Raw genomic sequence first — 27,190 nt, forward strand, 5'->3', positions numbered from 1 at the left:
ACTACTCTCTGATATCTCTCCGTCAACCACCCTTCTCTCCATCTCACCAACCCTATGTCCATCCCCATATGCTGCAATTTACTGATTAGAATTCCATGTGGTATCCTGTCAAAGGCCTTAGCAAGGTCCAGTAGAATCACTGTAAACCCATCAGCCGTCACTGTGTTATAATACGTGAGCAAGTTTCCGAGGCATGACCTACCCTTCACAAAACCATGCTGTCCCCGATACAGTATCCCATTTTCTTCTATCCAATCTTGTATTTTCCTCTTGACTATTTTCTCTAAGACCTTGATAATGATTCCTGTTATGCTGATTGGCCAGTAATTTTCAACAGCCGCCTTGGAACCACCTTTGTGCAGCGGAACTATTTTCCCCTCTTTCCACCCCCTTGGCACTGACCCAGTCCTGAGGCTCAAATTAAACAAAATGGTCAAGGGCACTGACAATTCTTTAGCCGCTTCACGTACGACACGAGCTGGTATACCATCCAATCCCACAGATGTATTGACATTGAGGTTCTGTAATAGACTAGTTACCTCTACTTCATTCATCACAATTCCAGTATAAGCTGTTGGTTCTTCCATTCCTGCAAAGTCACCACCTGGATGATATACTCTTGCAAAGTGCTCGCTCAGTAATTCCACAATATCGACTGATTCGGTTACCTCCCTACCCTCAGCATTTTTTAAGATCATTCTACCATGAGCATTTTTCCTTTTACTTGCAACATATTGAAAAAACTGTTTGGGATTCTCTTTAGCCTGTGTGGCCAATTTCCTTTCGTAATCTGCTTTTGCTTTTCTTACCACCCTTGTTACCATCCTGGCCTGAGCTTTATACTGTTCCTGCGCCTGCTGGTCACCTTTCTCCTTAAATTACCTCCACACTTGTTTCTTTTTTTGCAGCTCAAACTTAATGGTGTTATTCATCCAATTAACCCTGTACTTGATTTATTATTCAGACTCTAGGTATAGTATACAGTCGGCCATTGCCTCATGCAAACACTTCTTAACCACCTCCCATGCACTATCAACATCCAGCCCTTGCAGTTTTACATGCCATGGCATTGAGCCAAGCATACACCTAAGCTTGTCATACTTTCTAGCCCGGTAATTCCACATGTACCCTGTCTTAATTGAAAATTCTACACCCTTAGCCACCTCCCAAGTTAAGACCCTACGATCACTCTCACCGATTGGTGGCAATGTGGTCATGTTCGTTACAGCCACATTCTCAGTTGCAATTACTAGGTCCAGCACTCTCTGCCCCCCTGGTATTTTCCACTACATGTTGCCGTAGATAGTTGTCCCTTAATAACCGCATAAAATCCAATTCCTTCCTCCCATGTGCCCTCTCCTCTTTCCAGTCAATATTACCATAATTGAAATCACCCATAATAATTACCCTCCTTCCACTCATTTCTTCTATTTGCTTATGCATACTATCCCCACCATCTATTCCATCACCTGGTCTATAGCAGCACCCAATTGTATATTTTGTTCTGCTAGATTCTATCTCACACCAAATTGTGCTTTTTTCCCCATCCTGCAGTTCAACTTCTATGCTCCTTGGCTGAAGCTCATCAGCTATCATCAATAACACTCCTCCCCCTTTTTATTCACCCTGTGACTCCTGAACACGCTATACCCGTCGCATTCAATCCCACTTGCTTTGTCATCTTCTGTCAGCCATGTTTCACTAATACCAACAACCTGTGGCCTGGAAGTGCCAACCATGGCCAAAAACTCTTCCTTCTTGTTCCTAATACTCCTGGCATTAGTGTACACGAATCGCAGAAGCCCATTTGTCCCATCCCTACTTTGATGCCTTATACTAACTATCCCATTCTGATTTGTTGTCCGTCGTACTCGCTCGGGCATAATATACTCATTCATACACTTAACTGCCTCCCTAAAGTCTGCAAAACTACTCCCCCCCCCCTTAATAAATCTAGTTTCCCTGAGTCTGTACATCCACTTCCACATCATTCATCAACACTTTTTCAAGTCTCCGTACACCAACTCCATTCAAATGTAACCCATCCATCTTATATAAGTCCTTTCGCCCATCGAACTCATTCCACACCACTCTCCATGCATAACCCACACGTAAAGTCATTGGTAATTATGGCCCTCCTCCTAAACACTTCGCTGTCATACCGCGGTAAGATACTCACCATCCTAACTCTCTCACTCTTCTCTTTTGCTACCTCAAATAACTCCCTCACATCCTGTATCATTTCTATTTTGTCCTCTTTCAAATCATTCGTTCCTGCCACGATTATCATCTCTTTCACCCTCTGTTTTTTCAGTCGAATAGATTCGCTGACGTCCTTTATGTTCGCTCCCGGCTGGTACGACTTCTCCTCATAATGTAAAGCAGTATTACATCTCCTAGGAGCTGTGTGTTTTTACATTATGAGAAAATATCAAGAATAGTGAGGGAGCTTGCTCCACCTTTGCATCGAGTTACCTTGGTGTGGTACTACTAAGTGGTCATTTATGCTTGGATTCGCCAATAGTTCGTCGGCATGAAACTAACGCTTAGATCGTAGTTTTCGATCTTAGAGTTTCGCATACTGGCTGAAAAACAATAAGGGATTTTTATCCCCTTAATTTATCAACTTCGCCAGAAAAAATAGCCATTTGGCTTTTCTTCTTAATTATAAAGGAAGTTCTCTGTTAACATTCCTTGGCTGAATGGTATTTCAAGAAAACGTTTTGTTGTTGTTAATGACATAACAATTTCAAAAGTTCATATACATTGGCAAAACACTCACAACAGACTCTGTCAATCCCCTTCCATTTATTCACTATTCTCCAAGCAAAAAATCTGAGCTCCTTTGCTACAAATACTCTTTCCATTCTCAATTTCAATTAATGCCTCTTATTCAACCCTTCTAGCCAAGTACTGGAAAATTTCCTCTTTATCAATCCTATAAAATCCCTTTTAGTAATTTAAATATCACTCTCATAATTAAGGATATATGAGAGTGATATATCCCTCTCATATATCCTTAATTCTGTCTATCAGCCAACTTCTGCACTCCACAAACCCTTGCTCTATCATTGTTAGGAGCATTCCGCCACTCACATTTCAGACACTTCAATACAGATCCTCTGCACAGCTTTCTCATCCCAAATAAGCACAGGTGATCAGACTTATGCACAGCAATCCAGATTTGCCATGTCAAAGTCCTATAAAGAGGAATGACAACTCCTTATCTCCACTTGTTAGTTTATTCCTCAATAACAAAGTAATCCCATGAGTTTTCTCAGCCACCTTTATAATAACATTTAAACTTCAGTTTCTGTCCAACAAAAGTTCTTAATCCACACTTCATTAATTTTCTAGAATATTCCACAAGGTACTTGCACTTCTTGCAATTTTTTCATCTCATAATGCATAACTTTACTTTTGTACTGCTCATACTGTCAGTCTATTTGCATTATCCTGCAAGTTAGCAACATCATCTTGATTAACTGTTGCACTACCCAGTTTTTCATCATCAGCATATAACTGAATATTTCCTTTCAAATCAATCCTTATATCTATATCATTGAGGTATAAATTGAACACCAGTAGTCCATGCACAGAGCCCTAATCAGGACAAAGTAGATGCTAATGACAATTAGCATCTACTTTGTCCTGAATTCTGCTCCTTCATATACTACTCTTTGGTATCTACTCATCAGCCATTCTTTTATCCATATCACCAGCTTCATATCTATCTATCTATCATCATCATCATCAAATTCCTTATATGCATCCTCAAGGAGGTGTAAAGGATATTATGATAGTGCTATGTGAAAAGTTTATATCACTACTAACTTTCTACTGGCAATTTTCCTCCAAATTAATCTATTATCTGTCAGGAATCTTCAATACTGGTAGATCATATATTTTATCTTCTGATACATTACAGTTAAAATCAAGCGCAACTCTAGGTGAAATTAAAGTGGATATAGTATAAATTCATCTAGATCTTAGTCTTATTCTGGAACTTTTTCCTGCAATTCTGGCAAAAAGAAAAGAAAAAGGGTTTCCTCTCCCATTCTGTTTAAGTCATCATACAGACCAGAGGACAGCTCTACTCACACACTCCTGAGTGCTAATAATGACAATTAGCATCAGTTACTAAGCAAGATAAAAACAGATCTTACATTGAAAAGAATAGTACATAGGAAAGTTTTAAAAAGGATTGATTTGATCAGCTTTTACAGGTAAATTGTAGACTTGACTATACAAACGTTATTGAAGAAAAAATGAAACAAATTGAAAACAAGAACCAAAGTCTCTTGGAGTCTCATTGGAAAGCTCTGAAGAAGACATTTATTGATTCTGCAAGGATAGAAAAATAAGATAAGAACACCATAGTAGACACAAGAAGTTAAAGAAGCAGTCTTGGAAAGCATACCAAAAGTTCCTGGCAAATAAGTTGTCAGAATCTGACAAAGATAGATATATATGGACAAAATAAAATCAGTACTTTTTAAATCAAGTAATCTTTCCTATCTTCCAAAAAGGGATGTAGACGATCAGATCTGTTTCAGTTAGGAGAGTGAAGTAAAGTTTAATGTGATTCTTTATATCTTATCTTCATTCCAAGTAGAAACATTATCGATAAGAGAATTATGTCTGTTTAATTGACTACAGGTAGGATCAGATGTGAGAGGCCTGTAAGTTGATAGTCTCAAGGTAATAGAGACATTTTTCTCTCATATTATTTTCTATCTTGAACAACAACAGCCTTTCCCTTATTAGCCTTCGTAATAATTGAATTATTATTATTTCTCAATGATTTCACTGCTTTAAATTCAGAGAAAGAAAGATTAGGATGCAGAAGCTTGGCACTAAAAAGAATTTTTGCACATTTGGAACGAGTCCTGCTATCTGTTTTTTGAGATAAGGATCGAAGACCTCTATCTATACTATGAAAAAAGTTCATATGGGGTACCTTATTGGGAGAGATGGTGAAATCATGTCCTTTTGATAAAGCAAAAAGTTCATCCTCTGTCTTTCTGTATTATTCTTCAACGATTTCAGTCACTGAAATCATTGAAGAATAATAATAATAATTTATGTTTAATATTTCTGGGAAAACTCCCATGTTACTTCTCTTAATAAACTATTATAATTACGGCTATTTTGCCTACTTCAGTTTAGGAGTGCCCCTGTTTAAATGTCTTGGCTATTTACTCATGGATTCTTAGGGCATTGTAGATGTAAATTTACCAAAAAGTATATGTAGCATAAGGAAGAGAAATTTACACATACCTACCTTTTTCTGGGTGTTGCGGCTTTTCTTCTTTCTGCGATGTCCGAAAACTACTGAGTGTGTGGAGGGGGGGTAGGCAATTTGGGAGAATTAAATTAGAAAAACCTGGGTTTTTTCAGTAATATATATATAAACATATATATTATATTATTATGTTATATAGGGTGGGGAAAAGGTGAAAGGGTTGATTTTTTATATATCGGGAGGGGAAGGGGAAAAGGGGGTTGACGGGGTGCGGTCCATTTCGACTATTGGTCGTCATCTGAACATTGTGTTCAGATGACGACCAGTAGTCAAAATGGACCGCACCCCGTCAACCCTCTTTTCCCCTTCCCCCTCCCTATATGTAAAAAAATCAACCCTTTCACCTTTTCCCCACCCTATATAACATAATAATATAATATATATGTTTATATATATATTACTGAAAAAAACCCGGGTTTTTCTAATTTAATTCTCCCAAATTGCCTACCCCCCCTCCACACACTCAGTAGTTTTTGGACATCGCAGAAAGAAGAAAAGCTGCAACACCCAGAAAAAGGTGTGTGTAAATTTCTCTTCCTTATGCTACATATACTTTTTGGTAAATTTACATCTACAATGCCCTAAGAATCCATGAGTAAATAAGCCAATGACATTTAAACAGGGGCACTCCTAAACTGAAGCAGGCAAAATAGCCATAATTATAATAATAATTTAATTATTATAAAGGCTAACAAGGAAAAGGCTGTTGTTGTTGTTCAAGACAGAAAAGAATATGAGGGAAAAATGTGTTTATTACTTCGAGACTATTCAACTTATAGGCCCTTCACATCTGATCCTACCTGTAGTCAATTAAACAGACTTAATTCTGTTATCAGTAATGTTTCTACTTGGAATGAAGATCAAAAGAAAAAACTTAAAACCTTCTTTGGTCATCCACCTAGATTTTATGGTCTTCTCAAAGTTCATAAACTAAGTATTCCATTAAGACCAGTCATACACTGTATAGGATGTCCCACTTATAAAACTTCAAAATTCTTATCTAATTTACTTACTTCTTCAACTAGAAAAACTGCTACATATATAAAAAATACTTTGGATTTTGAAAATAAAATTTCCAATCTTCATTTGGATGCTTCAGATATTATGATTAGCTGAGATGTTGTTTCCTTATTTACTACTGTTTATTTACTCTTTTACTGAAACTCCCTCAGACACTATAATTACATCTAACGTTCTCTGACCTTGAGTTCTTTTTATCACATGCTGCTTGATTTTTTTTTTCTGGTAATTTTTTTTTTAAATCAGTCCCACATATGAGAGGTTTCAAAACATATAACTAATTGCACTGTGTATAGGCATAGTTAGAACTATTCATTATCATATTCTTTCACTACGTTGTAAGTAAAAGGAAGAATGACCTCTCTTAACCTTAATAAATGCTGATGTGTGTAGGGAGATGAGATGCAGAATAAATAGCTATGTGGTCATTTTGCAAGCAAGAATGCATCCTGGTATAGGTAATTCTACAGTGGTAAGTATGACAGGAACAGTGTGAGAATAAAGGTAAACAAACTGCAGGTGCTTACAATATTGCATAGTATTAATGCGAATATGGTACATTGGATCAGATGGGTTATTATCCCATGCATTAGAAGAATGTCAAGACTGTTGGCAGTGCTTCTTTGATCAGGCTGCATATTTTGTCTCATTCTGATGATGTTCAAAGAGAGTGGAAAGAGGACAAAATAGTTCTGTTACATAAGGATGACTCTAAGACATAGATTGCAAATTATAGAATGATCTTGGGAATGGGATCTATATCTTAGGTTAAGGTATTGGGGAAGTTGGTCAGAGATAGAATTCAAGAATGCATGGATAGGAATATGATGTTCTCTGGTGGAGGCAGGAGAGACTGTATGACTCAGTGAAGGTTGGTCTTGTCTTATTAATTTACTCACATTCTATAATAAAATAACAACTAAGTGAGATTGAAGGAAATGTCTACACAATTATACTGCTGAACTTTGCAGAGGCATTTGACAGGATACTGCACAGAACTCAGTTACCTAAATTGGTGCAAATGGCAGATATAAAGCCAGTGCTATGGTTACAAAGATAGGAAACATTCTATAGATCTCTTACCATCTTGGTCATTTGCCTCTGAATCATCTGCACTACTTCCTCATTCCCAAGAAAATCCAGGTGACCAAATTTGCACATAGTAGTCCAGATGCAGTTATCTCAAATCCTTATGAAGAGGGATAATAAGTTGTTTTATCTCTACTTGTCAGCGTGTTCTTCAGTATCCATATGATCTTCTGAGCTATTTTGGCCACTTCTGCAATATGCCCAGGCACAGAGATCCTGTAGGATGATTTATATAGAGTGCCAGTATGTGCAAAGGATAATGATAACCAGCTTAATATGGTATACTGTAAGGTTAAGAAATTTGAGATCCAATTATTACATGATGTAATATCTGGGGTTGATGATTGATAAAAACCTGAAATTTAGGGGACATATTGCAAAGGTGGTGAAGGTAACACAGAGGATTGCTGCAATAATGAGAAGGACACTGACCTGCAGAGATAAAACAGTTATCATTCCGTTGTATAAGACCCTGATCAGACCGCACTTGGACTATTGTTCTCAGATTTGGTCCCCAGGATTTGAAGGAGATAAATTAACTGTGGAAAGGGTACAAAGGCGGATAACAAAGATGGTTTCAGGACTGTAAAATGATAGTTACGAGGATCAGCTGAGGGAATGTGGACTGCAGAGTTTGGTGGATGGAAGAAGGAGAGGTGATATGATTGAGGTGGAAGGGTATGATGTATTTCGTGAGGATAGAAGGGGTAAAAAGGGAGGGGGAGTGCTATTGATGATAGAGAAAGAGTTATGTCCATACAAAGTAGAGATGCAAGATGGGAATAGTGCCAATGGTTTTGAAGGCAGTATGGTGTGAGATAGAGGTGAATGGAATCAAAAACTTGGTGGGATGTTGTTAGAGACCAGGTAATGTGGATGGTGGTGGTGATAGTGAAAGGTATAGTGTGGTTACAGGGTTGACACTGAGGAGTTCTTTCGCTTGGTTGAACAGCGGGAAGGAGTAATGACAAGAGGCCATCCCTGGAAGTTACGAAAGGAAACTGAGCAAGAGGGTGAGGAGTGGTTTCTTTGCATGGAGGGTGGTTGAACCATGGAATGCATTGCCTGATGGAGTTGTGAGAGCGAGAACGGTCAATGAGTTCAATGAGTGGTATGATAGACTTTGTGTTTCTTAGGAAGGCCTCCCACGATGAGTCTTTTGACTCCATGGAGACCTGAATAATAATAATAATAATAATAATAATAATAATGATGTGTACTACACTGGCAGAACTAGACTGCTGGAAAATGAAGCTAGGGATTTGGAGAGATGGTGGACAAAATGTTGTCCAGCTTTGCAAGCATCCAAACTTTGCAAACTTTGTTTGCTTACACTTGGATAAAGGATTAAACCAAGAATATAATTTCTTAGCACCTTTGATTTATACTATTATCAAGTGGAAAAACTTCCAACACCCCTTGCCTAATATCTGTAGTTTCCTCCTGGTGTTGCATTTCCAGACTTTCACTAAACAATTTTTCCAAACATCTAACTGGCAAAGATTTGGATGGGGATATTCAGTTGTTTGCAGATGATGCAAACTTGGGACAAACTATGAAGAGTAGAGAAGATGTTGTGGCCTTACAAGAAGACTTGAATAAATTGAGCAAATGGAAATGTGAGTTCAGTGTTGCAAAATGTAAGGTTTAAAATTTGGGAAACAAAGAATGGGATGTAGAATTTATGCTTGGAGGGGATATATTGTTGGAGGTGGAGAAAATAAGGAATCTTGGGGTGATAGTGGGTAAGGATCTGAAAATTTACGAGACACATTGCCAAAATTGTGAGAACAACACAAAGTATTCTGGGAATGATGTGAAGGAACTGACTTCTAGAAGTAAGGAGACTCTGGTTCCACTGAATAAAGCTTTGATTAGGCCACACGCAGACTACTATTTACAGATTTGGTCACCTGGTTTTCAAAAGGACAAAGAGATGTTGGAAGGGTATTGTGGCAACTGACTAAGGTAGTTTCTGATCTCTGGAATGCTGAGTATGAAGAAAGGTTGACGAGATGCAATTTACAGAGTCTAGTGGATCAGAGGAAGAGGGGTGAATATGATAGAAACCTACATGTTAGTAAGGGGCTGTTATAGGATCAATGTTGGAGACTTTTTACAGCAAATGGTCGGAGATCAGGGAAGAACAAGAGAGTCATCCCCCTGGAAGCTGTAGAGAAGCACGTTTTTTGCAGGCAGAGTTATGAATGATTAGAATGCCTTGCCTGAGAGTGTGGTGTCTGCAGAGAATTTGAGTGTGTTTAAAGTGTGGTATGATGAGCTGTGTATGACAAATGGACCTCCTAAATGAGTCTTTGACTCTATGGGGTCTTGGGATAATAATAATAACTCCAAAACCATTCAAATGTAGTCCATTGGGTATATATAAGTCCTTTCATCTATGAAATTCACTCCATATATTTCCATACTTCCCTTATTAAATGTCTTACCTTCCTAGTCTGCTCTTTATACTCCTTATTTAACTGATTAATTGCTCCTATCGTGTAATGTCCTGAATGCAGTTAATTTCACTCTTAATTCATTCCCTGCTTAAACTCTTAATCTTTGGTTTAATAGGATAGATGTTTAAATACTTGAATCATCTCTCCAAATAGCATTGATCTCCTTATTTAGCACCTTGTTCTTGCCTCCAAGTTGTCTCTTGAGCCCTGGTTCCACATACATATTTTCTTCATTGTAGTTTTCATAATCTTTGGCTGCAACTCAGATGTGTATTTCATGGCGAGTGTCACCATTTGAAAGCAGGTTTGATATTTCTTTAAAATAATGTTTTCTGATACAGTAGTCATATTGAAGCCTCCCCATCCTCATATATCCTCCTCTATTTCATAATGCCAAAAGTAGTTGTTCCTCAGAAACTCAGTAAATTAATCTTTCTTGCTTTCAGATGCCAGGTGTAATTAGACATGAATGCTAAATTTAGGTAACTATTGTAGTTTAAGTTGCTCCCCCCCCCTTCTGCTAATATTTACATCTGACTTTTCAGTATTTATATGTAAATGTGTTTATATATTTTGTTTATTAAAAATTTAAATACTAAATTTCAGATATGGTTGGAGACCTCAAGGATCATTCATTGCCTCTTATGGGGGACCATGTTCGGCAATCCTTACATATTCTGTGGAGTTAGTAAAAGCTGGAACATTAACTTATATTTATCAGTACACAGATCCATCAATCATCTTCAATTTTGAGGTATTTTTTTTTAGATTTCTTGTTGCTATTATGATTTCTCAGTTATCTGACCTTCAGATGAATGAACTGTCAATTAACACGTTGACTGCCATGACAATTTTCAGGATTCGGGTCTCAGAAGCCAATTTGATTTAATCATATCATATTATTCAAAACCCTAATTATAATGCATGGTAATCACCAAAAAACATATAGAATGTGTTTTTTTTGAAAAAAAAGGTCTCACGAGTTATCTCGTAGTTGGCATATGTACAGAAAGTTCTTCGCAGTAGCTAACTACGAGTTAATTCGTACCCAGACACGCTTCGACTTGTCGTTGTTTTGCTAAAGCAGAGTTAGCGATATGTGTGTAAATTCGTCAGTAGTGAATCAAAATTAGTCGAATACATTACGTTTACTTCTTTCTTGAGTATTTTGTTTTATAATTATTATTATAATATATATTTATAACCCCACAATGTTGTTTTGAATTTACTGGAGGAATATCTCGATAAGGGGAACATATTATATATGGATAATTTTTATAATTCTGTTACTCTTATGAAATTATTGACTGCATGATAAACTTATGTGTGTGGAACACTACGTAATAACAGAAAGGGAAATCCCATAGAGGTGGTAAATCGAAAATATGTAAATTGAAAGACAAATGAGAAGTACTTTGTATTTCTAACATGGATGTTGTTGAAAATTGGTAGAGGTGTCCAACCGCAATGGAAAAGTTTCGATGAAACCAAACATAATTTGAGATTATAATAAGGGAATATCCGGCATTGACCGATCAGATCAAATGCTGTCATACTACTCAGCTCTAAGAAAGACCATTAGACGGCTGAAAAAAATTGCATTACATATTATAGAAATATATATACACAATGCATTCAAATTTTTTCATAAAGTAACTAATTCTAACATAAAATTTAGAGAAGCATTCGTCAAAGCATTGATTGGAAAAGAGATTCTACCAGTTTCAAAGAAAGTTAGATCGGAAGAAGTTCATTATTTAGAGAGCATCCCACCTACCAAAAAAAAAACTGCATCCGACAAAGCCATGTCGAATTTGTACCCAAGCTAAAAAATGATGAGAAATGCATTATTATTGTCCAGCCTGCAAAGAGAAGCCAGCACTTTGTTTGGAAGGTTGTTTTAAAAAATATCACAAAAAAAAAAAATAATAAAATTGTTCTATTACTTTGTATTTGATTTTCACTGTATGAATAAATTTTCTGTTCATGTATGCCAGCCTTGATTTTTTTGTTCTCTTCCCAGAAGCCAACTATCCTTAGTTACGCTTATATACTACAAATATACTCACAGCTGCATGAAAAAGGGCAAGTCCAGCAACTACGAGATAACTCGTAGTCGGCCCTCTCGGCCAGATCACCTACTACGAATTATCTTGTAGTTGTCAGTCAACATGTTAACAGATCCTTAAGTGGTTTAGTGTGTCAAATGACTTCTGGTGAACCATGTTATTCTGCCTTCAGTTATCTGACTGGCAAATTATTCTCCTGCTGTGGTTGAATAATTGAGGAATTGCTGTATTATTATTATTTAAGATCCACAGAACACTCACTATTGGAGATTCACTTTAACTGATACAAAGCCTGTCACATCTTTTTTCAAAGTAATTTACTGTCTCACAAATTACTGTATACTACTGTCTCTGTAATGCTGTAATGCAGTTGATAGCACTAATATATATATCCTTTGGGTTTAAAAACCAAGATTCAATTTCTTGATTCAAGATTTAGTTCAATGACTTTTCCTCTTCTATTCTTAAACAGGGCAAAAGCCTAGAAGACAGCATTCTAGGTGGATTGATGCATTAAGTGTCCTTGCAGCCTGATATATAAGATCTAAATTTGACAATATTGCAGTACTGACTTATAATAACAGATTAATTTGGAGGAAAATTGTGGATACAAGGTTAATAATAATGATAACAATTTTTAATGACAAAATATTAATAATAATAATAATAATATTATTATTATTAATTTTAAGCTTAATCATGTAGTATTGTTAACTGAGGATATATTGAGGATATATATTTATTATATATATATCATTGAGGATATATGCACTGGTTTCCATAAATTAAGGAATAAAGAGAATAACTAAAAAAACCCTCTATAATGAATTTTTATCCAGTTTGGTGAAAAGCAGTATGAAATACTTGACTGGTTGGCCAAGTCATTAGCATATCCACTCTCCAATCAACAGGTCATAGAGATTTGAATCCTGCCGCGGACTTGGATGTCTGTGGTTGTCTTTAGGTGGGAGATGAACCTCATCACTCAGTATGAGACCACCACCCCACTTATTGGAGGCCTGAAATGGCTTAAAAAAGTTCTGTGTTTGATCTCAAGCAAGGTTTCCAGATTATGCAATAAAATAAGAAAAATATATAAAATCAATAAAAATAGGTGAAAAAAATCCTTAGCCCGCCCACAATATTGCTAGTTTTACTAATAAAGCTTTCATGGATGGGAGCCACATAAGAGAAAAAAAATGAGATGGGAAAGAAATGCCCACAGAATTGTAAATAAATAGTTTAATTCAGTAACAAATGGGTACTTTAAGACAGTGGTCAAAAAACAAGAGGTCAAAATGAGATTGTCAGAGTTCCTCAATAAAGAATATGGTTTCCCCTCACAGCAATGTTTTATACTGTTTGTAAAGGTGTCCAAGTCTATCTAGAGCATTCCAAACATGCACAATAGGATTACAATCAGGAGACCTGGTTGGCCACTCCATTATGTATGATAGTCTCTTCTTGAAGATATTGTTACATGAGCTCTACTCAGTGAAGATGAGCATTATTGTCTTGTAGGATAAATGTCTCCCTCATCACACCCACATATGGATGAACAGGTCTAGAACCTCATCTCTATAAGTTGCAGCATTCATGGTTCCATTAGGAAGCACATACAGGTCAGTGCAGCACCCAACAAGATGCCTTCCCAAACCATCACTCTACCCCCACCACAAGTGTCCTTTTCACAGATATTAGAGAGATGGTAATGTGTCCCTGCTTCTCTCCAGATCAGAGTTTATGTAGTATTGCTTTGAAGAGAAAATCAGGACTTGTCTGTAAACAATACCAAACCCCCTTTGGTCTTCAGTCCAGTTGATGTGGAGCCCATTTGTGTGTTGGGACCGGCTTGTGCGAGCCAGTTATTAAAATTTTTCAAATTTAGTGAGCCGGTTGTTAACACGTTCGCTGCCAACTACGAGTATACTCGTAGTAGGTGAACCTGCTTCACAAGCCAGCTACGAGTATACTCGTAGGACGCTTACCGCCGGGAACGAGATTATTGTAGTGACCTTGAAGAAGCCAAAATGCTTGGCTTGTGGGGCTAGCATCAAAACTGTGTATTCTCATAGACCGTATATGCTCCGTACAAGCCAACTACGAGTATACTCGTAGGACGTTTACCTTCGGTAACGAGATTATCGTACTGACCTTGAAGAAGGAAAACTGCTCGGCGTAGGGGAACAGACCATGCCAAAGTAGCGTGGCAGCGAACGTGTTAATTTTTAAGTCGGGCGAGCGGGTTATTAAAATTCTTTATGAAAGGATAGATGATGAAAGATGATAGTATATACTTTTTCTCGTAAATATTTTGAAATTGTATAATAAACACTTGCATATATTAGGCTGCTTGGAAGGATAAAAGAGAATAGTGTGACAGGAAGGGTAGTCAGTGTGTTGCCTAGGTATGACTGTGGTGAAATGAGGCGGAGAGCAAGGATTATGAATGATATGCTGGCTGAAATGTGTGAGGAGATGGGAGTACAGTTTGTTAATGTATGGAATGAGTTTGAGGGATGAAGTGAGCTGTATGGGAGCGATGGACTGCATTTGAGTGATTATGGTGTGAGTTGCTTGGAGAGACTGCTGCTGGAAGGTAGAGAAGTGAATAGAGAGAGAATGAATCAGATCGAGAGGGAAGTGATGTGGAAGAGCAGGAGAGGTAAGACAGGAGAGATTGAAGAGGTGGATATGAATGGGGAAGTGAGTGGTATGAGTATAGAAAATGAGAGAATAGGTATGCAAGAGGAGCAGGGAAACGGGGAGGCTCAGGGTGGACAGGGGTACACAGCGTGAGAAAGGTGGATGCTCCAAGAGGAGATGAGAGCATGTGTAGGCAGTAAAGGAATGGGATGACCAGGAATCAAGAGGAAACAGTTGGAATTGAAAAGGGTTCTAAAATGAAGAAGCAGAAGGGGAAATGACCTCAGTCAAGCATGGAGAGATCACATCGAGTGAGTGGTATCAGTGGAACTAGCTATAGATCCAGAAATGAGCTGTTGTGTTTGTATACAAATGCTAGAAGTATAAGAAACAAGGCAGATGAAATGGTTGCACTAATTGCGTCTATTCACCCAAAGATTGTCGGAATAAGTGAGACTTGGTTGGAAGAGTATGACATCCTGACAGGAATAGAGATGGAAGGTTATGATGTATTTCGTGAGGATAGAAGGAGTAAAAAGGGAGGGGAAGTGCTATTGATGATAGAGAAAGAGTTATGTCCATACAAAGTAGAGAGGCAAGATGGGAATAATGCCAATGGTTTTGAAGCAGTATGGTTTTGAAGCAGTGAGATAGAGGTGAATAGAATCAAATACTTGGTGGGATGTTGTTATAGATCTGGTAATGTGGATGGTGGTGATAGCGAAATGTATAGTCAAATAAGCCAAGCAAATAAGAAAAGGGTGATCAGTATGGGTGATTTTAATTATGGCAATATAGACTCGAATGATGAGATAGCAACTGGAAGTAAAGAAAATTAGTTTGAGTTTTTGAGGGATAACTACCTCAGACAGTATATAACAGAGGGCACACAAGAATTAAGGGTCTTGGATTTGGTCATCTCATCAGAGGATATAATTATAAATGAGGTGTCAAATCATCCACCAATTGGTCAGAGTGACCATGAGGTGATTACCTGAGTGATTGCCAGCAGTGCGAGGACCCCTGTGAGAAAAGGGTATATGTGGAACTACGGGGGGGGGGGGGGGAGGAATTATGAAGAGCTCAGCTTGCAGGTGTAGCATATAATGAGGAGTAAGCTGGAAAAGAGATCAATTCAGCTTGGGGGATTTTCAAAAACTGTCTAGTAGATGCAATGTCTAAATGTATTCCAAGGGTGAGAAGGTTAAATAAGGTAGGTGTGAGATGGATGAATAAAGAGATTAAGCATGCGATACAGAGAAAAATGGCATTGTGGAGGCAGCATAAGAGAAGTGGAAATAACCAATTTTATGAGGTCTACAAAGACCAGGCAAGGAGGGTGATTTGGTTGGTGAGAGTAGCTAAAGAGAGATATGAACAGTAGTTAGCTAATGAAGCCAAAAAGAATCCTAGGGAGTTCTTTCGATATGTAGCCAGCAAAAGAAAGAATGATTATGGAAGGATGACATTGATTGGAGAAAATGTTATAAAGACAGCTGTTGCAGAATGTGTGGTGGAGATTCTAAATGAGCAGTTCATAATGATCTCTCAATCTTGTGAATGTGACTTCATGGAGGGATTGAGAGCAGTTGATGATGGAGAGGAGTGACTGACTGTAAGTGAGCAAGAGGTGTTTGGGGAGTTGAGTAAACTAGATGTAAATAAGGCTGTGGGACTTGATAATATATCACTGCGTATTCTGAAGGAGTGTGCCAGGGAGTTGATGCCAGCCTTGACATATTTTTTTAATACGAGTCTTGCACTGGGTCAAGTTCCTAATGAGTGGAAGGAGGGCAAGATTGTGCCACCTCATAAATTAGGTGATAGAACTCAAGCATCAAACTATAGGCCTATCTGTCTGTCAGGTGTTGTGGTTAAGTTTTTGGAGAAGCTTGTGAGAACTAGGATCCAGAGTTGGGTTGACAACAATGGTATTATCCTTGATGGGCAGCATGGATTTGCTAAAGGGAGGTCATTTTTTAGTAATCTACTTATTTATTACAATAAAGTGACTGCTTCCTTGGACAGAGGAGAAGGATACACATAATATACTTGGATTTCGCAAAGGCTTTTGATAGAGTACCTCATGATAAGTTGACAGTCAAACTAGAGCAGATGGAGTTGGATATTAGATTAGTACATTGAATTGGAGATTGGCTATCTGATAGGTGTCAACAAGTTGTGTATGGGCGGTCCGATATCCAGGAAAAGGAAAGTCACTAGTGGAGTGCCTCAGGGGTACGTTTTAGGGCCATTACTGTTTAACTTGTATATTAATGATATTGGTGAAGATTTAGTTGGTGATGATGCAAAGCTGGGATGAACCATGAAGATGTTGTGGCCTTACAAGAAGATTCGAATAAATTGAGTGATTGGGCACAGAATTTGGGATGTGAGTTCATCCCTTTGATGTAAATATAAAGAGCCAATAGGCTTCATTTCGGTGATATAAACATTATTTAAATTAAGGGGATATTAAATCCCACATTGTCTTAAAACCTAATAAGAAACTCAAAGATTGGAATCAGAGTTTCATGGCGAATATAGTAAACTATAAAGGTATTGGCGATTACTAGCGTATGCTAATGCAAGTAATCCTAGTACATAGTACAATCTCGGGCAACTCACAGCAAAGGTGGTACTTTGCTGAGCTAATGCAAGTAGTCCTTGTACTACGGACTAGGACAACTTGCATTAGCTCACGCTAGCAATCGCCGATACTTTTATAGTTTACTATATTTGCCATGAAACTATCTGATTCCAATCTTTGAGTTTCTTTTTCGGTTTTAAGACAATGTGGGATTTAATATCCCCTTAATTTAAATAATGTTTATATCACCGAAATGAAGTATATTGGCTCTTTATATTTAAGTAAGGTTTTAAAATTTGGAAAACAAAGATGGGATTCAGAATTTATGCTTGGTGAGAATATATTGTTGGAGGTAGAGGAAATAAGAGATTTGGGGATGATAGTGGATAAGGATCTAAAATTTAGGGGACACATCACCAAAATTGTGAAGACAACACAAAGGTTTCGATGAATGATGAGGAGGACACTGACGTGTAGAAGTAGGGAGATTCTTGTTCCATTGTATAGTGCCCAGATTTGGTCACTGGGTTTTCAGAAGGGTGAAGAGATGTTGGAAAGGGTCCAAAGGCGACTGACTAAGGTAGTTTCTGACCTCTGGAATGGTGAGTATGAGGAAAGATTGAGAAGATGTAATTTGCAGAGTCTGGTGGACAGGAGGAAGAGGGGAGATATGATAGAGACCTACAAGTTGGTAAGGGGTTGTTATAAGATCAATGGTGGAGAAGTTCTACGGAAAATAGTGGGAGATCACAGGAGAACCAGAGGTCATCCCTGGAAACTGTATAAAGGGGGGGGTGAGTGAGAGGCAGGGTTTTTTTGTGCAGAGTTGTGAATGATTGGAATGCCCTGCTTGAGAATGTAGTGTCTGCAAGGAGTTTGAGTGTGTTTAAGACATGGTATGATGAGATGTGTGTGTGATAAAAGGACCTCCCAGATGAGTCTTTGACTCCTTGAGGTCTTGGGGTTATAATAATAATAATAATAATGTTATTATTATTATTATTATTATCATTATCATCAAAAATAAATGCATAAAGGAGAATTCACAAAACACAAACTCAATTTACGAATGGGAATTTGGAAACGATTTTATTTACTAAACAATGTCTGTATTCATTAAAACACAAACACATTATCAAAACTCCCGTACTGGGCATTTGAATAAATAACAATGCCTTAGTTTTTGGCGAATTTCCAAGAACTTGCAACATTAAGTTCTTGGAAATGCAACATTGTTGCACTATTGGTAAATACAAAAAATTGTCGTGACGGCTACAGTCTCTGGTCATTTGATTGACTACTCACAGTGTATAATTGTGCCAGTCATAAACGAGTGGTAATATTAATGTTAAATTTTTTTATTTTGTTCAGCATTTCATTTGATGATACATATTAATAATAATCGTTGTAGGATATGTAAGTTTTAGGTAATATAGGAAAATTTTCTTTATATGTTTTTATTTCGTTTTCTTTTTTTTTTTTGTTTATAATTAAAATAATTTTAATCAGGTTAGAGTTTTGCCATCGAAAAAGCAGATAGCCGTTAGTTGAAAAATGAAATAGAAATAAGCAACAATAAATATTCTTCTGTTTTTTAATAAATGTATGTAAGAACAACATAATGCCTTTTCGTTAGAAAAATATTAAGAAAAAAATTTTTTCATAAAGCGAGCCAGTTGTTAAAAATTTACCAACACACCGCTGGTGGAACCTGACCCATTTCAGACATTCTCACCTGTGGTGTGGGTATAGAGACACGACACGCACGCGCGCGCACACACACACACACACACACACACACACACACACACACACACACACACACACACACACACACACACACACACACACACACACACACACACAGACTACTGGTTGCTTAGCATATAAACTACCTTTGTGAAGTCTTCTATGCACACTGGCAGCAAATATTGATGTTCTTATAGCCAATGTGATGTCAGAGCATAGTTGATTCAAGTTAGCACTCCTGTTTCAGCAAGCAGATAATCAGGGATATTGGTCATCCACTGCAGTTGTAGCCCCCTCCTTGGCCTTCGTTCGCTTATGTCTTGGATTCTGTTTGTGACTGCTGGAAGTGATCCCATAGTTTGTGAACCAAGGATAATTCACATGCAGTCATCTGACTACCTCCATCTGTCTTTGGCTGGCCTCTAGTCTTATGATGACCTACCACCTGAATTCATTGGTTTAGTGATGTAATGCAACCATATTGAAGAATTTTGATATCACAAAATGTCTTGTTTTTCACTCCAGACACAAATGGAAAACCACCACAAAACGCCTTCTTTTATGCTATGGCTCATTTGCATATACTGCTGACACCACCACCACTCATTTTTATACGATAACCAGACTCATCATCACTGTTTGCATAATATATCTGACTTTCATATTCCCCCCCCCCAAAAAAAAGGGAAACAAATAAATGATTGACTGGCTTTGGAGAATTATCAAAAGTAAGAGGGTGAAACAAAGTCTTTCTTTCTAGAAATAAGATAGGAATATGTTTTGACAGCATTGAAATTCATCACATATGATGAATTTGATGAATGATGATGAGATCAGTCTTTAAGGCACTGGTTATAGATCTCGAATCATTTGAACACTTACAAGGTTTTCTGAATAAAGACAAAAGGAATGTATTTCATCATCAATAAAACTGTGGATAAGATTTGTTAGATATAGAAGGTTATTGATGAATAGTGGGAATGCAAATGAAGGCACATAGCCCTTTGATACCCCAGTGATAAAGAAATCTCATTTGAGGAAATCATCTACCATGTAAACACACAAAGGGCAGAAGAGAAAGCATAAGATGGTAGTTTAGTAAGAAGGCTTGATTCCAGACTTATGCCGTGGAAAGGCATACCAAGAGCAACCATGAGTTTCTCAAACTTTTCTGTTGCTTCCATAGTTATTCATATTGTTAAAATTAATATGTAATTTTATCACTTTGAGTGAAATTCATCTACATAACAGCATTCACAAACTTTTATGCTCACAGCCTGTTGCTCAGGAGCGGAAGCACTACTTGTAAATTACCAAATTGGTCTAAAGCAGCGTTTCCCAGATTTTTCCTACGACAGAACACTTCACATATCCTGAAATTTTCACGGAACACCTTGGTTATTTTGTAATGTATTAATAATTAATTATGGCATAATCATAAAGAGTATTAGTACACTTATGTATACGGTGCGACATGTTGACAAATATAAAATTACATTTAAATCAGTTATCAATCTCTGGACTAATGAAATCTTGTAGCATAGTGCTGAGCAGAAGAGCGGCGATATTGAATGGCATAATAGCGAGAATGTGTGACAAGAGAGGACTGGTATATGTGGATGCTTGGAGTGCATTTGAGGAAAGAGAGGAATTGTATGCGAGAGACCCCTTACATTTGAATGAGGAAGGACGTAGGCATTTGGAGAAATTGCTGTTCTGAACGATTCAGTGTGTCCCAGGGAGGATGATAGTAGTGGTGGCCTCTTGTGGGAATGGATACTTGGGAGAAGGGAGACAATGTCAGGTAACACTGAGCCCAGTGGAGTCTAGAAGGGATAATGCTGGGTATAGAAACAATGGCATTTATATGCTTTATACTAATGCCAGGAGTATCCAGAATAAGGGAGAGGAATTGGTGGCGCAGATAGCATCAGCCTGGCCAAAAATTATTGGGATCACTGAGACGTGGTTGACAGAAGGGGATATAATAGCAGGAATAGAAGTTGCCGGGTACAGCATTTTTCATCAGGATAGGAGGGGGAAAGTGTGGTGGTGGTGGTGGGGTACTGCTTAAGATAAGTGATGACCTATGTCCTCTAAGAGTGGAAGCTTTGGAAGGAAGTGAGACAAATGATTTTGAGAGCGTATGGTGTGAGGTAGAGGTAGGCGAGACAGGATATTTAGTGGGGTGTTGCTACAGACCCAGGAGCACAGAGGATGTGGACCAGGAGATGTTTTGACAGCTAAGTTTGGCAAGTGCAAGAAGAATGATTGTTATGGGAGATTTTAACTACAGTAGTATAAATTGGAGAGAGGAAGGTGCATGTAGTAATAGGGGAATGGAATGTCTAGAATTCTTTAGGGACAAATGTCTTAGGCAACATGTAACAGAGGGAACAAGAGGTTCAAGAGTTTTGGATTTGATTATAGCATCAGAAGAGTTGATAATAACTGAGTTGACATCTCTCCCACCAGTTGGAGAGAGTGGCCATATAGTTTTGACTTGGAAAATGAATAGACATGCAGGAGTATCAAAGAGACGGGAACTTATGTGGAATTATAATGCAGGTGATTATAATAGTCTAAGACGTCAACTTCGGGAAGTTTCATGGAGGGAGGAATTGGAAGGCCGGGATATCATCAGTGCGTGGGAAATTGTGAAAGAATATTTGTTAGCAGCAATGGTAAGTTGTATAACACGAGTGAAGAAGAGGACACAATTTGGAGTAAAGTGGATGACAAACAATATTAAACAGGAATTGCATGCGAAAAAGAGGCTATGGAAGAGATATAAGGAGACATAAGGTGAAGAGAAGATGCATGAAGAATATAAGACACAGGCCAGAAGAGTGACTAGTGTGGTAAGGAAAGCGAAACTGGAATATGAGAGGAGATCGGCCCTAAGATCCAAAGAAAATCCTAGGGAATTTTTTAGCTATGTGGCCAGTAGGAGGAGAAATGACTGTGGAAGAATGATATTGTGGGATAAAAATGGAAATAGAGTGACTGATGCAGAGGACATAGTGGAATTGTCCATTGAACACTTTATTGGAGTATTTCATCCTGGAGGAGTCAGTTTTAATACTAGGTGGATAGGGCAGGTTAGAGGTTTAGAGGTACAGGAGGAGAGTGTGTTTCAAATACTGAGTACTCTGGATGTCAGTAAAGCTGTGGGACTGGATGGTATTTCATCACGAGTTTTGAGAGAATGTGCTAGGGAACTGACAGTGCCTTTGACTTGGCTTTTCAATGAAAGTCTGGCTGCTGGAAAGGTGCCAATGGAATCGAAGGAAGGTAAGATAGCGCCATGGTGGTAGCAGACTGAAAGTGTCTAATTAAAGGCCAGTTTGTGTGTCATCAGTGGTTGTTAAGATCTTGGAGAAAGTAGTGAGGGACGTATACAGCATTGGGTAGATGAGGGTGGTGTTATCCGTGAGAGTCAACATGGATTTGTGAAGGGGCGCTCTTGTTTTAGCAATATGCTAGCCTTTTATAATAAAGTTACAAGAGCATTAGATGAGGGGGGGGGGAAAGGCATATACTGCCATTTTATTATACTTAGGGAAAGCATTTGACAGGTTGCCACATGATAACCTGATATTTAAGTTGCAGCACATGGGTCTGGATGTCAGATTGGTCAACTGGATTCAGATTGGGTGTCTGATAAGTATCAGAGAGTTGTGTATGGTGGGACAGTTTCAAGGAGGTAGAGGGTTACAAGTGGGGGTCCCACAGGGCTCAGTACTGGAATCTATATTGTTTAACCTTTATATCAGTGACATTGTCAGTGGATTGCAAGGGGATATTCAGTTGTTTGCGGATGATGCGAAGCTGGGAAGGATTATTAGTAATAGTGCAGATGTGGTAGCCCTGCAAGAGAATTTGAATAAGCTAGATAGATGGGCAAATGAATGGGGAGTGTTGGTTTAATGCAGCAAAATATAAGGTCTTGAGGTTTGAGAAACATCGGTGGGATGCTGCATACTCTATGGGAGGAGTTATACTGGAGGAAGTAGGGGAGATAAGAGATCTGGGGTTGATGATTGATAGAAACCTGAAGTTTTGAGGACATATTGCAAAGGTGGTGAAGGTAACACAGAGGATTGCTGCAATTATATGAAGGACACTGACCTGCAGAGATAAAACAGTTATCATTCCGTTGTATAAGTCTCTGATCAGGCCACACGTGGACTATTGTTCTCGGATTTGGTCCCCAGGATTTGAAGGGGATAAATTAACTGTGGAAACGATACAAAGACAGATGACAAGGATGGTTTCAGGACTGTACAAGGATAGTTATGAGGATCGGCTGAGGGAATGTGGACTGCAGAGTTTGGTGGATAGAAGAAGGAGAAGTGATATGATTGAGACTTTTAAACTGCATTAAGTATCTTCATGACCATACTATTTGAATGTGAAGTAAAGTCTCTGTATACAAGTTGCCTAGTCATGAAGATACTTCATGTGTAAATTTTAATTACTCTTTGTTTATGATTACAGCAAGAATACAATTTCTTGTGTATTTTTCTTGTTTATCTTAAACAGAACACAATGGCAGTACTCATAATGTCAATCACATGGCGTTGACCACACGCGACTATGCGACATGAAAATCAAATGGCATTAACAACATAGACTTTTCAAAAATGGTTTGATATCATGAGTGTAATATGTATGCTTGGCAAAATGTGAGAGATGTGATTGTGGAGAGACTGAATGGGATACAAGTGAAAGCATGGATTTGTAGGAAGTGCTATATTTTATTAGATTACGAGTTAACGAATGTGAAACGGACTGAAGAAATGAAAGATAGTGTAAATAAAAGAAACAGAAATAAAAAGAAAGCTATTGAGAGTGAGGGAGTGAAAGAATGCAAGAATATAGAAGTGAAAGTAAAGTGATAAGGGAGTGAAAGGCAGTATAAATAAAGAAACAGAATTAAGGTGTGACAGAACAAGAACTTTCTGTTGCTCCTGGAGTCGCAGGAGTGACAGAAAGTGAAATTGTCAGAATGCAAGATTTGATGAAACAGTTATTCAAAATGAAAAATGAAATGAGGGATATGCAGAGTGATATTAGATGTATAGTGGAAACTAATGAAAGTGTGCAAAAGAATGGAATGAAAGAAAAAAGGATAAGAGCTGTCTAATAATTCAAGAATAGCAGTGTATGGTGATTCCATTGCTAGAGGATTAGTTAATGAGAGAGCGCATAAGGCCTACTATCCAGGAGGGAGAATGAGCAAGATTGTTCATGCTTTGGACATGAGGAGGAAATGAGCAAGTGAATTAAGGGTGGTTGTGGGGACAAATGATTTAAGTGGACATAAGGAGAATGTAAAGCGAATATCAGAAGGTTATTGAGAAGAGTGGAAGATAACAGTATAGTGGGAAAGGTTGTCAGTGTGTTGCTGAGGTATGACAATGATGAGTTGAGACGGAGAGCCAGAATAATGAATGGTATGCTAGCAGAGCTATGTGAGGAGAATGGAGTACAGTTTGTGGATGTATGGCATGTGTTTGAGGGAAGAATGGAATTATACAGGTGTGATGGGTTGTGTTTGAATGGTTTTGGAGTGAGTGCAAGTCATCAGAAAATGATATTCTAGCTCTGCCACTTCTGAGACATAATAAAAATAAGAATATAGTGATTGCCAAAGCTGACAAAGGACATGCAGTTGTAGTTCATTATAAAAATAACTACTTTAGAAAACTTAATCTTCTGCTTCACGATCGCACCACGTATAGATGCATTGTCAGAGAACCTACTCAGTCACAAATCAACAAACCTAATATTCTCTCAGGAGAATATTAATGATAAAGAAACTGTCAAAAAGCTAAGAGTTCCCCAACTTTAGTCTTCTCAAGATTCATAAAGAAAATGTTTTATTAAGACCAATTGTGAATTGTATAAGTTGCCCAACCTATACAAAACTTTCCAAAAAAAAAAAAAAAATATTCTCTCTGCATTTACAGGAAATTCTTTCATTAAAAATTCAGATTTCAAGAATAAATTACCAGGATTATCATATTATATTATCAACTCAGATCTTTTGATCAGTTTGATGTGATTTCACTCTTTACAAACATCCTGCTGGCTGATGCAATAGAATTATTGCACAGTGTTTTTCCTCCTGATGTTGTAGATTTATTCATATTTGTCATAAATTCAGTTACTTTTGTTGTCAAAACAAACTTTATAAACAGACAGAAGCAACTGCAATGGAGTCTCCCATTTCCCTATCTTAGTAAATTTTTTTGTGGAACAATTTGAACAACGTATTCTCCATCAAATTTTTTCTCTGTTTGTACAAATGTTGATGTTTTTGCTGATTGAACTTAAATTCATCAATTTCTTGAGAAAAATTAATTCAATCAACCCAAAAATTAAATGTACACTTAAAACAGAAGATAGCTACTGTCTCCCTTTTCTGGACATTCTCATTTTGCATCAACTTAATGGAAGTCTGCAGTTCTCAGTATACAGAAAACCAGCTCTCGGTATACAGAAAACCAGCTCATACTGGTAAATACATGAATGCTGCTTCACATCATCACTCCTGTCAAAAAAATAGTGTGATTAAAATCTTAGTTCATCATGCATATAAACTGTGTCTCATTGATTCTCTTTTAAATAGAGCTTTTTATTAAGTTTTATAATACAAAAATAATCAATAAAATTAACAATTATGGCTTTCATCCTAATCCTCCCTGAGAAAAAGTTTATAGAATCTCCATTTCATATGTAAAGGAACATTGAAGAGAACTGCAAGATCTCTTCACAAGATTGACATACAAGTTTCTTTTCATCCAGCTTGGAAACTAATTCCTTCCTAGCCTCTCTGAAAGACAGATATCCTCCTCTTTCTTATTCTGGAGTTTACAGAAACCCTTGTTTGTGTAGTGTTTGTTATTTTGGACAGATGGGTCATTCATCTGAGATTCAGCTAGAAGAACATCAAAAGTATATTTTACTTGAAGAGTCTGATAAGTTTTGTTTGGCCAGCTACACCTTATCCATTAGGCATAGAATTCATTGGAATAAAACCGAAGTCCTATGCAAAAGTTATTTTCTTCTTGAAAGATTATATAAAGAAAGTTGTGAAGCTCACATTCACAGAACAAAATTTAAGTAAAAAATGATTACCTTAAACCTTCTCAATTTTGGGAAGTCATCCTAAGTAATCTTCCTCTTTCCTGTGCTTCATAAAATTATAATTATTTAAATTTATTTCTTTGAATTCTAGTGGTTGTAGATAGAGTTGCTCTCTTGCAGTTAATAGCATATATTGTTGTGTGCTTTCAATTTAAATGTTGTTTTTATTGTGTTTTATCTTTTTTCATCTGTAGTAACAGTGGCTAGGAAACCTACCCAAAAATTCTACAGATATTAAATAATTTTTCCTAATATAAGCATCATTCCATTATTACTTTATAATTTTATCATTATTTGACTGATTAGAAGTTAGACTATTAAGAAAATGGACATAGTGTAGAGTAGTCACATAGCAATAAAGTTTACTGTGGTATTCTCTTTTTTTTGTCTCGAACTATTATATTTTTTCTCTTGTTGGTTTTTGTGACAATGGAAATTATCCTTTTATCCCTTGGGGTGTAATGCTTTTAGACTGGATAAAATACTTTATGGGATGGAAGTTTTTTCTGTGGAGTATTTGTGTCAGCATTCAAAATAAAATCTATTATACATGTCTGAAGGGCCATTATGTATACCTCTATCTGTGGAATGAAAAAATTTCATGATTAGTTTAATTTTAGGAGTAATAATGCAAAATAGACCTTTATATGAAGCAAATAGCTCTTCTTAAGTGAGTGGTTGGTACAGTAAAAGATAGGGAAGACAATTGACCAACTGATCAAACTTTATCTCAAACAGTAATAAATGTGTGTATTTGCATTTGTGCACGCACGGACGTGCACACACTTTTAGTTGACTGAAGAAAGGCACTGAATAATCTCTATTTATAAATATATGTATATGTATGTGTGTTATGTGTATATATGTATATATCAGTAGTGTCGCATGCCCATTCAGTGTGCTGTCGTGGCTTATGCAACTTGCATTACAAAATTTACGTCAGTTTGATTGTATGATTGCATTTTTATTAATATATGAAAATTTTAAGAGTGTATAGCACATGTTCATCTTAATTGGTCTAATGAATTAATTGTAGGATAACTTTGAATACTTTAATTTATCAATTAATTTTAACCAAATCTATGCAGAGTGGAAGACAATGTGT

The 27,190-nt window shown here is 37.3% G+C and overlaps 1 protein-coding gene across 3 annotated transcripts in view; it reads left to right on the top strand.

Moving 5' to 3' along the window:
* LOC150106608 (endosome/lysosome-associated apoptosis and autophagy regulator family member 2-like) overlaps nt 1–27,190 on the top strand; it is a 594,368-nt gene that overhangs the window by 72,205 nt on the left and 494,973 nt on the right. For all 3 annotated transcript variants that reach the window (XM_090392568.1, XM_090392569.1, XM_090392567.1), the window contains one exon: nt 10,483–10,630. In XM_090392568.1, coding sequence (XP_090248694.1) covers nt 10,483–10,630 — 148 coding nt within the window. The remainder of the gene's footprint in view (nt 1–10,482; nt 10,631–27,190) is intronic.

Source organism: Typopeltis vanoorti, chromosome 5, assembly GCF_054136105.1.
Source record: "Typopeltis vanoorti isolate ZY-2024b chromosome 5, IOZ_Tvanoo_1.0, whole genome shotgun sequence".
NCBI lineage: Eukaryota > Metazoa > Arthropoda > Arachnida > Uropygi > Thelyphonidae > Typopeltis > Typopeltis vanoorti.